General features: G+C 29.4%; 1 protein-coding gene across 1 annotated transcript; it reads left to right on the top strand.

Annotated features, from left to right (window-relative positions):
* The first annotated feature begins 7027 nt into the window (after positions 1 to 7027).
* On the top strand, positions 7028 to 13178 carry LOC117924345 (protein TRANSPARENT TESTA 16). The gene is made up of 7 exons (XM_034842958.1): positions 7028 to 7386; positions 11309 to 11375; positions 11468 to 11632; positions 12115 to 12156; positions 12238 to 12279; positions 12459 to 12678; positions 12957 to 13178. The coding sequence occupies exons 1-6, from the start codon at positions 7199 to 7201 to the stop codon at positions 12663 to 12665; spliced, it is 711 nt and encodes a 236-aa protein (XP_034698849.1). The 5' UTR covers positions 7028 to 7198; the 3' UTR covers positions 12666 to 12678; positions 12957 to 13178.
* Positions 13179 to 15316: the final 2138 nt, after the last annotated feature.

Below are 15316 nucleotides of genomic sequence, written 5' to 3'. Positions count from 1 at the left end.
TATTTGACTTTTTTTTTATTGAGTTTAAAGTAATTTATTGATATTAATTAATAAATAATTAAAGTAAACTTGTTATTAATAGGTTCAATTTAGTTATATTAGTTAATATTAATAAGTTATTTTCAATTCAATATAAAAAATAAAATGTTTTGATTTTTTCATTTAGCTAAAATATTTAATTTTTTCTATTTAGTATATCAATCAATAAATAATTAAAGTGAACTTCTTATTAATATGTTTAATTTGGTTATGTTGATTGATATTAATAGGTACTTTAGTTTAATAAAAAAATCAAATATTTTGACTTTTTCAACTAAATATTTTAACTTTTTTTATTTAACTAAAAAAAAAAAAAACATTGAAAAAAGGAAGTAAAAAGGCAAAATAAAAAAAATAAAAGTAGGAATTATCCTTGCATGTTTTTCCGATGTTATTTCACTTTTATACAAGGAACCAGACAAATTAAAAAATGTATAAGCTTGTAGATGATTCTCATTATTGTTTTGTGACAAGCTAAATAAAAAAATTCTTCTTATTTTTTATTTATTTATTTATTTTCCATTTTTAATGATCAATCCACTTATTTGCTGAGAGAACAGTAAAAATATTATTAAAGAAAATAAGAAACATTCCCCAAAATAACAAACATTCCCACCTGTCAAATTCATTTTCACTCATCCATTTAAATTTTTTATTTTTATTTTTATTTTATTATTATTATTATTATTATTATTATTATTATTTTAACTATGACACCCTTATATGAAATTATGAATATATGAAAAGGTAACTTCAGATTTTATAAATTGGTTTTATTTTCATCCATTTAAAAATATTTTAAAATGCATATACTTTTTATAAGTCAAATAATTATTTCCTAAAATGATTTTTGTATTTGCTATATCAATAACACCAACTAATAAGTAAACACCAATTAAAATCCAAAATCAAGTCTTAAAAGTGAAATTGATTCTTTATAATTAAACATTTAAATATTTACTTATTAATTGATGTTATTGATACAACAAGTATAAAGGTCATTTTAGGAAATGATTATCTGATTTATGAAAAATTGTATAAATTTTAAAATTGATTTATAAAATTTGAGGTTCTTTTTCCTATACATTTTTAATTTAGTGAAGCAAAACCAACTTTTCCCTTTTGTAGTCATAAATTTTTGTATATTTATATTTTGGGGTTTTCAAATGACAAGATTCTCAAATTTTAAAAGAAAATATAATGAATATGAACAAAAATGAAAACGAAAGAATGAAATATGTTTTTTAAAAGACTTTTAACCAAAATGAAAATTTTGGAAAATTCACATTTTTTTTAAATCTTTTGCAATTTTTTTATATAAAATATAATTACAAAAAACATTTATTTATTTATTTATTTTAATCTCTTTAAATAATATAGGAGTAAATAACATCTATTTATTTATTTATTTTTATGAATATCTTCAAATTAAAATCCGGCCATCCCAAAAATAATAGTGTGTGCATATCATTGCATAATTGATTGGGAATGAGCCGATAGTACATGTAAATATAACACTCTCTAAGTCCTCAAATTAAAATTATCAATTAATAAAAAAAATTGTCATCTTGTAGAGAACTGAGTATTATTAAATAACAGTTTTATTTTAAGCGTTTGAATGATAAATTGAAAAAGAAATAAAAAAGAAGAAGAAAAATTTTCACTTGAAAAATAAATTTAAAAAAGAAGAAGAAAATTTTCACTTGAAAAATAAATTTAAAAAAGAAACAAAGAAACTTGTCACTTGAAAAAAAAAAAAAAAAAAAAATTAAGTCTAAGCAAACTGATCTATTGTGACACCTCGGAGGTCTGAGGGCACCATGCCCACTTCACATATCAAACTAAAACCACAGTTATTTAAAAATATTTGAACAATAAATTTCATGATTTTTTTCGAACACTTAAACAAAAATTCTAAAACAAACATAACTAAGAAAGTCTTAAGTATATAAAAAAAAAAATCCTAAATAAAATAAAATTTAAAATAATTTCTAATCCAAATAGTCTTCCTATCCCGATCCCGCGTCCTAACCGATATCATTTGATACTAAAAAGTGAAATAACAAAAGGATGAGTTTAGCACAAGGAAATATAGTTCAATAAAGAGGATAGAGTATAGTACAAAATTAAATCACAAGAGATGTTACATCTTTATAAAAATCAATTAGCAAAAGAATTCATTTAATTCAATAATTTAATTCACTTTTTCAAAAAGTTCAATACTTTCAATTTAAAGATTGAACTGCATAATGCACCTTACATGATCAATTCATATGTAAAATAATTTCACAAACAAATACTTTACTCTAGTCCACTAACAGTGTGCTCAAATATTGGAATTTACACTAGATGACTAACCTCAAAATGTTCCTCTTATTGGGAAACAAAATTATTTATAATTAATGATATACCAAAAGCCAATAACACTCTTATTGGCTAGGATTGCACTGTATTATTAGCCCCATCAAGAATAATACTGATCAACAACTTATCCCTTATTGACTAGGGCTACTGATCATTAGATTTTTCAAAAAAATTATTTTAATTAATTGCAAAGGGTAAAATTTAACTTGCATAACAATCACACAAATCACATGATATTCCTAATTTATTTAATAAACCAATGAATAAATAAGAACATATTTAAAAAAAATATTATTTGATAAATTTTTATTGAATTTAATCATTTTGATACTTTAATAAATAAATAAAAATATATATAAGTTACAAAATAACTCACTGCACTATTAACCCTTATCTCAAAGGAGTCAAATTCTTGAAATAATTTATCTACACCTTTAAACTACATAATAAAACAAATGTTAAAACTTTCTTCTTTCTAACTCTTCTGTAGGGATATCTCTCTCTTTTCTGTATTTTAACTTTAAAATTTTTGATAATATAAAGAAACCATAATAATAAAGATAGTGGATGGTTAAAGGATAAAAAAATATCTCACTTGTAATACTTTTTTTAATACATGAATATCCCTAAAAGTAGGGCTTTAAAAATTTTTAAAACACATAAATATTCCTAAAATAAAGCTAAATCTTTTTAAATTTTAAAAAATATATAAATATTTTTAAATTAAGTTAAGGTAGCCTTTTTACATTTTCAAAATACATAAACATCCCTAAAATCAATTAAGGGAAGGATGCTAAATCTATCTACACACAATGGTAAAAATAATTTTTGAAAGTTATTATATTTTTAAAGGAAGTTTTAAAAAGAATTTTTACATTTTCTATATGATTTCTTATTTTTAAAAATAGAAAACAAAAAATGCACCCAAATAATAGAAAACAGAAAAAAGAAATAATGTTCGATGCTAATATTGAAATATCAGGTAACTATAGTTTATATATAATTATTTATGTGAAATTAGTTTTTTGATATTTTTATAAATTAAAATTTCATTTGAATCATAAAATGTACAAGGAAAAGAGAAAAAAAAAGAAAAAAAGAATCCAAATCAGATACTTTGGTTAATAATGAAAAATTCCAAAGAAAATTATTTAAAAATCATGCATTTTCAAATTCTTCATGTCTTTATTGGAGCTTTTCATATTTCAAAGAGCTAAACTGATTAAGACCTCCTCTAAAATTGAATTTACTCAGTTCATATTTTTTGATTCAATAAAAGAAAGGACATACATTACTAAACCCACATTCCTGTCTCTAAATCTCGATCCACACATCCCCTCAAATATACATTGGTCATTCAAAATTTATAACAAAAATGTCCAAATTAAATCAATAAAACAGCTCAAGACTAAAATGAGTCATTTGGACAATAGAACAAGGACTATTAAATTAAGAGGGTGTTTGTTTTTTTTTTAAATTTATGTTAAAAGCAATTTGCTTTTGGGGGACTTTAAGTTGTTCGTTTTTCTATTTTTTCATAATTCATTATAAATTTTTGGCTGAATAGAAAAAACAGAAATATTTAGTTTTTTCTATATATAGAAAAATAACATGTTGATTTTTTTTTTAATACTTTTTAATGCTTAATAAAAATAAAATATTACAAAAATAAGCAATCTAATAACATTAGTAAGCAGTATTAATTTAGTTTTAAGTTCTATTTAGAATTAAGTGAAAAAAAGGAACATTACCTAAGAGTACTTCCAAACGAGTTAAACATGCTAAAAGCAAATTATAAATTAACAGGAAAAGTAGAAGTAAAAAGTTAAGAAGTGAAAAATCATCAGCCAAATGTAGCAAGATTCTTGTTTATCAAAGCCAACATACGTATATACATATACACAGCTGTAATTAGTGAACTTAATTCAAGTACAACATATCATATATAAGAAATTAAAAGCAAAAAACAGTTTAGCATGAAATGGAAAATAGAAGATTTGAAGTGCATAACAACATAATTCATTGTCTGTTACCCACTCTCTCTTTCTCACACAAACAAGTGATATGTATGGGTGGATAAAAACCATTGAGTATGGTATGGTGAAACAAGGTAGTGTGACATTGCATGTATTTCAGAGGTCTGCAAAGGCCATGTGAAACTGAAGCTGTTGGGGGTGAAGTGGACGTGAAACTGCTCAGACCACCACTGGAACACTGGCTATTTTTAGGTAAAGCAATATGTTCCTATTATCCTTTCTATGGGAGGTTCTGTTCCAATAATCATGCCTTCACTCCCACTCTCATTTGCTTCACTCAAAATTGAAATGAGAGAGAGAGAGAGAGAGGGAGATGGGTTCAACGAAAAAGTTTTGCAGAAGATAGCTATGAGGGATTTCATGATGCATCATAAAGAGGAGATCAATGCATGAAAACAGGTGTGTGGGGGGGACCAGATTTTGATTGGTAACCCTAGCTTCCTTCTTTAGATGTTATTAACATGGGTTAGGGTTTCCCACTGCAGGAAGACTGAAAACAATGCAGATTAGACATCCAATCCTCATCATGTTCAACAAAAAGAAAAGAAAAGAAAGGACAGGATGAAAGAAACACTTTTGTTTCCAGTTAAATATAAAGTGAGTGCTATTAAAGGAGAAATATAAGTCACAAGAAGGGAGAAAAGAAGTCATCAATTAACTGTATCTTGCAGGAATATGGGAATTGCATAGGCTTTTAGAATTAACACCATCTCCTGGTTGTCTTCTGTGATATCTATGGTTCGTACGAGTGGGGGTAATTTTTATGGATTTAATTACATATAGTAGACTTGGGAGTGTGCCTAATTGAATCATATGAATATTTTGATTATTTATTTGGTATACTGGTGAACATTAGTGTTGCAAATTCTTAAAAAAAGAGTCAGTGAACACGTTCAAACAGTACTGTATCTTGAATTGGAGCTGACTCTATAGATAAAATCAAGCAACTAAACATCCCAATTAGGCTTACATATAGATTGTATAAAACATATATTCAATTTCAGCTTTGCACCAAAAAGGAAAAACAGCCAGCCCACTTCTGGGATTTCATGAATATGTCATGTTCCAAACTTTGTATTATGAATTGCCCCAAGGATCGGATACCTTTTCTTTTGGATATTATGAGTTGCATGCATATATATAAATGGCTTAGATTTTGCATTCCCTTGTATTTATATGTTGTGACGGAGAATTAAACCCACAATCATTCAGTCCTCTGAGTCAATGTGGATTGTGCTTGATTCATGTTAATTGATTTTGAGTCTATTTGACAAATACAGTTATTTTTCCATTGATCAAAATAAAATATATAACCAATAATTCAGAAAAAAGAAAAAAAGAACTAGCAGGTCATGGGTCTGGAAGCTCCATCTGCAGTTACAAATGAATTATTCTGCAGGAATATTCTAGTGAAGAGTAATATCCTATGTAAAGCTAAATAAGATGTATGGAGAGTGATACTGGGGAAGAAATATTTTTTACTTGGTGAGCAAGGGGGTTAACTGTCGATTAACAATCACTTGCAATATTATTTACTAGCATTTCCTAGATATGCCATGATATACTGAATGAACAACCCATGAGCATAAAGACTTTAAAACATAGATTGTTACAGTTTGTCTGGGTCTAGGGTTTTGGCCAACTCCACCTTTGATTTCTTTTTAGGGCGGGCTTGCTTTTTCTGACCTCAGGTCTAAAACATACCCAAACTAAAGCTTGGTTGGCAGATGAAGTAAGGGTGGTTAGCAGTCACATCAACATTTTTTGTTCATGTTCTCATTAGAGGACAGGTAAGGAATACTCGGTTTACTTGAAATTAAGGATAAAGTCAAGTGCCTTTGGCAAGAAGTAAAGTGCATTGCTCCTCATGATTCCATGAGCATGAGGGACCATTTTATCCCTACTATCCATTCTGAGCCCAGTAGATCAAAACCCTAATCTGAGATTTTTTATTTTTATATATAAATAAAGTTTTATTACATATATTTTGAATTAAAAAAAAAAAAACATTGAAGGGACTCTTTATGATGGAAATCATGAAGATAGAACCATATTTTATACCAAGTTAAGGAGGTATTTAGGAAAAAAGGAGTTGTCATTGTCATATATATAATGCAATAATTCATGGGTATCCCCACCCCAGCAACATGCATGACTCATGAGCAACATACACAATGAACATATTTGGAAGTTTTGCTGAAACAGATCTATTTTGTATATTTAGAAAGATAATGAACATATAGAGTAGAAGAGCTCATTGGACAGCATTCAACCCTAATTCTCCAATCTTACAAGGAAGAAAAGCAGGTAACCTCTCTCTCTCTCTCTCTCCATGTTTTATGAGATTTATGAAAATTCCAGCAAGTAATCATTTTAGGCCTTCAAAACTATCATTAAGAATTTCATCTTTCCACCAAAAACAAGCAAGAGGTGGAATACCACAAAAAGTTTCCTCTTCTTCCATCTATTGTTTCATTAAAATATCAGTAAGTAACCATTCAGGGTTTTCAGCAGAAAAATAAGTTTCCACTTGTGTTGACAGTTCTTTGTGTAGTCCCTTACTTACACTAACTTCATCGAAGTTAAGGTGTTTTCAAAAAATAAACCAAATTCATAACCTGTATACTCGTGCCTAGCTGTAATTGTCGCATTCTTTGTTAAATATAGCAGGAAATTGGAGCACAGAAAAAGGGTATAGTTCCCTTTGTTTCATCTTTCCATAACTGAAGGAGAGGAAAGATTAGGCTTGTGGATATATTATGGGTCGTGGAAAGATAGCAATCAGGAGGATTGAGAACCAAACAAGCAGGCAAGTCACCTTCTCAAAGCGCCGAGCAGGGCTGTTGAAGAAAACCCATGAACTTTCTGTGCTTTGCGATGTCCAGATCGGGCTCATCATCTTCTCAAGCACTGGGAAGATGTGCGAGTACTGCACTGAGCCATGGAGGTCAAGTTTCAGAATATTTAGATTTCTTTCTCTAACTGTTCCTTTCTTTGAATAAGTTTATATGGGGCTTAGAGGTGCTTATGTTTTTTTCCTTCGTTATGACTTGGATTTGCTTCATATGAAAGAGCTCTCTCTCTCTCTCTCTCTCTCTCTCTCTCTCTCTCTCTCTCTCTCTCTCGATGGTGATCAGCATGAGGTCTAAATTCATCTCATTAAGATGACTGATCAGTATATTGACCAACTTGAAATTTTTTGACTTGGTATTCCTTGCTTCTGCAATACTAGGGTTTCCATATTTCTTTCTGCTTCAGGCATGCAGTTTTGACTCTGCTGAGTACCTTTTTAGATCTCTAAGTACTGCAATTCTAGTCTTCACTTTTATTTCTTCGACTATGATATTTTTGTGTTTCTGGTATGATCCATCTGTGTTCCATAAACTTCACTGATCTAGTGATGTAACATATTCTCCCGACAAGTATAGAGAAATTTGCTCTTTATATGCCCTAGAAGACCTGTGATCAAATATCGATCAAATTTCAAAACAGTTGAACTGGAGTATATAATTATTAAAGCATCTGCATAGATCAACTACTTAGCTAAAGAGATATTGTCCCAATTAAAGATGGTCATCTAGCTTTATATTTTTGGGTAAGAGTTCTTTTATTAGGTAGGACTACAGATTTAATTAATGAAATTTTATAGATGATTTCACTGCTGGAACTTTATCATATATCATGAATAGCCTTAGATTTTTTCCCTTATTTTTCTGCAAAATGCATTAATTAGTTCTCCATGCACCAAAAGTTTGTCTTATGTACAACAATAGATAACAAGAGGTTAAAATTTTTGGAAATGCTAATCTCTTTGTTGTGTTACCGATGCAAATATACAATGATAATTTATTTATTTAGCTCAGTACCGTCTCTCCATTTGGTTGATTCTAGTGCTTGGGGATAACGAAACAATTTCAAGCCTGTGCTTAATGATGCTCTTCCCTTCTTGATTATCATCTTATATTTTAGTTAATACAAATACAGAACAATTATTAACAAAATTTTAAAAATAATGTCTTTTTATTTTTAAATTTATTTCCTATTGTACTTGCCAAATAGTCTCATTGACAGAGATAAAAGAACCTACTACATGTATCATATAATAAATTCTTTCTTAGATTCAATGTTTGTTATTCGAATCCCAAACTCAATAAGAAACTTATCTGCCTTTAGTCTCGATATTGTATATTACTACTCTAGTACTAATGGTCTAAATGCTTATACAAATTCAATCTTTATATTCCAGATCTCGTTAAATAAAATAGATTAATTTCTTTACCGATGAATATTCTTGTACTACCCCTTGTTAGTCCTAAAGGAGGCTAGATTAGTTGAAAGATGGTTATTGATTCATGGACGCAAGGTGACTTCCTTTTTTAAGGTAAGAAGGGGTAGAGAAAATATCTCGAGTCAATGGTCGAGTAGGTGCTAAAGTAACCTATGCCATACTTCTAGGAAAAGCTCAAATGACCTTCAACAAGAGGGTACTTGTACCCAAAATCGATATAGGCAAGTAAGTAGAGAATACCTAGGGGCACGAGACAACCCTCTCTAAGGAACTCGATAAAATAGCCTCGTAATTTGGGAGAAGGAGTGCCTCCTCACGAAAGGGGTCACAGTGACTAGGTTTGAGTGACTATTTACCAAAAATCTCATACACAAATAAATAAAATTGATCTCACGCTATACATAAGGTATAACATGGAAAAACCACCTAACAAATTAGTAGGTGTAGAAAACAATAGGTGGTTTCTTAATTCACTAACTATGAGAAAATGGTACACAGTTTTATTTGATGAGATGCATTTACTCTCTAGGTCTTATATTGTTAGCAACTACACTCTTTTTTTACATCCCTGATGTAGTACTCTCTTATGATCTTTAGTAGATTCTTTGCCGTCGTTATCAAAGTTTTGTAATGAGATCTTTGACATTTGTTTACTTGGAAGACAAATCTTGTCAAATTTGAGAGATAGAGGCTTATGTTGTTGATAAATGTCTATGCTCTCTTAGGGTTTATGATAGTCTACACATTTCAATAAAACATCTACTTATACTTGTAAATCCCTTGTATTTAATTATGAGGGTTTCCTAACTTTAAAACATTTCAAAAATCCTTCTTAGAATCAAACACCAATTTAGAGATAAACAAAATTTTAAAATATATCAAAAACAATTTTTTGGAATTAAAAATATAGTAGAAACTAAATTATAAAACACATTTATTTACACCCTAATTTCTTTTATTAGTCATTACAAAAGTTTTATCAACCATAAATACCTACTTTAAATTTTACCACCCCAAATAACCCAAATCCAAATTAGATGAAGTTCAAGTTATCTTGAGATAGAGAAGACCCAAGAAAGCAAGTCATATCTAATTAGTAAAAAAAATAAATTATTAACTAAATAAAATACACTAACATATCCAAACCAAGAAGGAAACAAGTTGGAGTTCTTATTCTATGCATTTGCTCATATAAAAAAGTAACTATTCTATCCAGTGTTGACAAATTCTTATGTTTTCATGAAATCAGGTAACTAGTGTATTTTTCTGGTCGTATGCATTAGTAAACTCCACTCTTCAGAATAAATTTTGCAATAGGTTGTTTCATGAGAATGGAAAATTTTATTTCTTATATACAAGGTCAATAATCACAGAGCCATATATTATTTACTTATTATCATGATCGGTTATCTTCTCTTAATCTTATTTTCTTTCTTTTAATTGGAATTCTGCTCTGGTCCATGATTCTTTAGGTATGGCTTCATCCCATTATGCATGCTTCAACTTGGCCCTAGACAGGGAAATTAAAATGAATTCATGTTCTCTCTATGTATACATTATGTTTATGAATGAACTATAGGGTTTACAAACCCTAGCTTTTTAGGTAGCTTCGTGAAAACATAAGTGAATGCTGATGGCCTTCCTTCCAAAGGAGGCCTCTTATCTAGGCTGGGAAGTGGTGGTTTGGATATAGGGGAAAGGAAAAACATACTTTCACTACATTAAATGATGGTAAAATATGGTTAATTGATCAGCAGACAGGAGGCAAATTGTTAAAAAATGAAATCTACATTGATGAAAAACAGCATAAAAACACTCAATTCGATGGTATCAGAACTTTCAGAAACTAAAACTTATCACTACCTTGTTATTTAACAACTCCATAGTTTCATATACTAATGGAAATATTCTTGGCTTTGGACCCTTTGAATCTCAAATTGTTGTAGAACCATGATAATCTTTATGGTATGTACACACATTTTGTCCTTGAAGTTATTATATATAATTAGTGTCCACTTTATCGTAAAAGTTTTCCCTATAAACTGAGGTAATTATGCATATCCTTAGAAGGATTTTATACATCTGATACAGGAACCATGATAGAATTCACCCTTTTTTTCCTCACAAATGAGATTGATTTTAATATGTTAATATTAAAATCAATATATACAGTACATCAAACCATGCTTTACTTGAAACATATCTGGATGATTAGAACTATGTGATGCCTGATAATACATGTGACATGAATCTCATGGTTAGTTGAAGTACTACTACAAAAATATTTTCATACGTGAACTTTAATGGGAAGCAAATATTACTTGCATTTTGGAAGAAAGGGAAGGAACATCTTGTGTTGTCACAGTATGTTACATTTTGTAATTGTTTTAGTGGCATGGTATGTTTCACTGATGTTGCTTTCTAAGAGACCAAAAAATGGTCTTCTTTGGATCTTTTTCCATGCTGGTGAAGCTGTGTTGCATATTGCAAACACTACGAAATTAATTATCTTGTAAGGATGTTCTGTTTCAAAGATAATCCATTCAGTTAATTCATGGTTATTTTCCTTGTATTTCTACAGAATGGATCAGATAATTGAAAGGTACCAGAAGGTCAGAGGGACTCGTATTCCAGAGCATGATAGCCGGGTAAGATGTGTCTTATATATTGCAATTATACCCCAACCAAATCTGGTTTAAACAAGTTGGATATTTGATATTTTTACCCTTTAAAATGGTAGGAACAAATATATAATGAGTTAACGAGGATGAGAAAAGAAACCAGTCGTCTTCAACGGAGTATGAGAGGCTACACAGGTGAGGATTTGAGTTCTATACCGTATGAAGACTTGGATCAACTTGAACAACAACTGGAACACTCAGTTGATAAAGTTCGAGCTAGGAAGGTATTCACTTTAAACGTTTGTTTGTTTTTCTTTTTCATGTGCCTTTATACCTGCAATTTAAACCTTAGTTTTTTACCAATAGTCTAGTAAATAATGTAATTGAGAAATGAAAGATGTAGACTATAATTGAATTCAGATGCATTTTGTGACGAGTCTGGAATTAAAGAATTATTCAGCTCATGATAATTTTTCATAATTGGAAACTCTCTGGTTAAGTTTTACAAGAAATAAAGAAGCTTTTCCCTGATAAACTAAATTTGGAAATGATGTAAAGAATTTGTATTCTCCCACAGTTTTGAGAAATGTTTGATTCTACTTAATAGTTTCCATCATTAAGTACTGGGTTTATAGCACATAGCACAATGAGAAAGCAACATAAAAGTTTGATCGATCATAAGCTTTTAATCGACATAAGAGTGCCTGTTGAAACGAGAAAATTCTGAGATTAAATAATCTTGATTTGTTGGTGAATGAGCATGCAGAATCAACTGTTGCAGCAGCAGCTTGATAATTTACGTAGGAAGGTAAAAGTTATTGCCTCTCAATCCTCGTGTTAATGATTGTTGTGTTATTTTTAATTCACTAATTTTATTCTTTAATTTCAGGAGCAAATGTTGGAAGAGGAAAACAGCAAGATGTACCACTGGGTGGGTTAAGGTTCCCTTAATCATTGTAAAGATTATTACTGCTCTTTTCATATTAAGGCCAAAAAAAAAAAAAAGAGTTACATGTGTTATGTACCGAAACTTTTAATGGTAGAAAGTTCAAGCAGGTTCAAGGACTAACATCATCTATGCATTTTTGGACTGTTTGTTTGATTATTCAGATTAAGGAGAACCGAGCAGCCTTAGATTATCAACAGGCAGCCATAGAAGTGAAACCAGTGGAACATCATCACCAAATGCTTGATCAGTTTCCATTCTTTGGAGAAGAAGGACCCAATAGTGTGCTTCAGCTCTCTACCATCCACCCTCAGCTTCACCCATATGGCCTTCAGCTCACTCAACCCCACCTTCAAGATTCAAGTATTTAGAGCTGAAACTTTGGTACACTCACCATCCTCATCATAGAACTAGTAGTAATAAGTTAATATTATTATTTTAGTGGACGGGTTTAAATATAAAACAGGAGCAGCATGGTTATTAAGGTGAGTATAATGGGCAAGGGACTAAGAACCTGTCAAACTAGAGTGACACTCTGTGTTTCTTTCAATATTCTTTGGATAAGTTTGGATTAATTTTTTCATCAAATTTGAAAGTCACATATTCATCCAATATTCCACCAATTGTCTTTAAATAGATCTTGTTGTTTATGACTTGTGCAGACTGATGAGATTTCACAAGGAGGGTCTGAAGTTTGGAGAAGAAGGCATTTCTAATGGTTGTTTCTCAATATTATAATTAGTAAGGATATATGTGGAGCAGGCAGTAAACTATGCTCTAGTGCTTGAAAACTTATATGTTCTGATATGTTATGTTTGAATGAAGTTTTTATTTATCCATGTAATGCGATGCTGATTCTAGTATTATGAATAGAGATTCTATCAAACGCCTTCTATATATGTTATAGTATGATTTCATTTTTATAGATCCGTGGGCACTACCACTACGTTTCCTTTGTATGAATGCTAATCTTGACAAGCAATTTGTTCCACAGTTGCACAAGAGAAGAATAAATAATATATATAGAGTTTTTTTAAAATTTGAAAATTTTTAATAGTCAAACATTTAAAAGATTAAAAACGTTTTCTAAAATCACTGTCAAACATACTCTTAGACTAAGAAGAATTTTATTCACATATGGTACAAAATTTACTTTCAAAGACCCAAATAATTATTTGAAAATATCTCATTTTATGTTCCCTTATATACGAGCTCTATGATAAATAATTATATTCCATTCAATTCTTGATTATTAGTAATATAAGCTACTAAATAAGTCTGTTATTTTCCTTTCTATTCCTTAATAGTCATGTAAATATTTTAAAAAAAAAATTATCATTTCAATTCTTCCGATCTTTTTTTTTTTTTTTTTTAATTATGATTTCTTTTTATCTAGTTCAGTAAATGTGTCATAAATATTAAACAAAAAAGAGAACAGAGTTTTACTAGATACATATGCTGTGCTTACTTCACCCAAGGTGCTTATCTTGGAGCTTACACTTTGGCTTAGCAAATTGCCAATTCAGACTGCCATCCAGAGCACGTGGATTTAAGCTATGTGATACATTAGAGACAATGATTACATGCAAAACCAACTCATTGTACTTGTATAAACCTAACTGCTACGTTTAATTCTTGAAAAATACAAGGAAATAAAATAGAAGGAAAAAATAAAAGAAAAATAAAAAAAAATAAAATTAATAAATTATTTTTATACGCTTATTCAAACTTATTTTACTTATTTTCATTCTTTTATAATAATTAGTAAATTGTTTCTATATATTTCTTTCAATCCATTTTGTTTATTTATTTATTTTTATTCTTTTATATAAAGATTAAATAATTTGAAAATATGTAAATTTTTAACTAATTTTAATTATATTTAATTTTTTTAAAAAGTTTTTATATAATTAAATCAAATATGAGAAAAATATTTTCCCTCTTTCTTTAGTACCTTCCATAACCCAAATAGTATCTAAGAGAATTCTAAACAAAGTCCTCATAACAACAACTAGAAACTCCACGCTTCATTCGCAAGGAGGTTCAAAGGAAGTGCATAACAAATGGAAATCTAGTTTGGACTGCAGTTGCCAACCGTACTGTGCAATGACAATTTGTATATTGTTTCACAGCAACATCCTCATTCGAAATATATGCTACTAATGCAAATCTTTGGCTACCAACTGTAGATGGTGAGAATTGTAGGCAGATTCTAGAGTGTAGATCCCTTCCTTTGGGGCATACAAAAATTTGTTATAAATTATTGTGCTCTTAAAATTATTTCATTTCATATTAATTTGACATGCCTGGTTTAAGTTTTAATTAGTTGTATTTCTTACAACTTGAATCACCTAACTAGATTGATAGGATATGATCAAGTTAAGGTTTCGAATATTAGTTTCATATTACTTTGACATGCTGGTTTAAGTTTTAGTGTTATTTCTTATAACTTGAATCACCTTAATAGATTGATAAAAGGATATGATCAAGTACTTAAAGGTTGCGAATATTGCATAGTGGTTCTAGGTAATTAGTGACATTCCTAAGTTTAAATGCCTATTTCTACTTATTTTCTCATTTTGACCTAGTTGTTTATCATCATTAATTTTGGTGACCTCCAAGTGACTAAATGTTTGCTCCATTCTAAAGTTCTTAAAAAGAAAAATTTATTAAAATTTTTGAAAGTGAAAACGGTTACTTTGGCCATATGTTTAACTTCTATCTTTAAGCCAAACCATCACTTACAATAATGGAGATAACCTCAAGATTATGATATAGGCCTAAAAATATACTGTTACTTATAGTTTTGTCTTCCACATAAAATGAAATTAGAAATTATCAATTCCTTTGGATTGGGGATTTGTAGATCACATGATATGTATGTATATCAATGTGAAAGACAATCAATCATACATGTTCAACAAAAATTTGACAAGAATGGATATAAATCAAATGTTGTCATGTTTAGGAACTTGAATTAATTTGATAAACAATAAGATTGAGGAATTGATAATTTCACATA

This window comes from Vitis riparia, chromosome 10 (genome assembly GCF_004353265.1).
Source record: "Vitis riparia cultivar Riparia Gloire de Montpellier isolate 1030 chromosome 10, EGFV_Vit.rip_1.0, whole genome shotgun sequence".
NCBI classification, from domain to species: domain Eukaryota; kingdom Viridiplantae; phylum Streptophyta; class Magnoliopsida; order Vitales; family Vitaceae; genus Vitis; species Vitis riparia.
The sequence above is the reverse complement of the archived record's forward strand: the minus strand, read 5'-3'. Positions and strand labels throughout refer to the sequence as shown.

Bases quoted from the DNA above. Each gene is read 5' to 3' on its own strand.
- LOC117924345 (XM_034842958.1), top strand. From the start codon at position 7,199: ATGGGTCGTGGAAAGATAGCAATCAGGAGGATTGAGAACCAAACAAGC. The intron at 7,387-11,308 runs GTCAAGTTTCAG...GTATTTCTACAG, and splicing joins TACTGCACTGAGCCATGGAG to AATGGATCAGATAATTGAAA. The intron at 11,376-11,467 runs GTAAGATGTGTC...TTAAAATGGTAG, and splicing joins TTCCAGAGCATGATAGCCGG to GAACAAATATATAATGAGTT.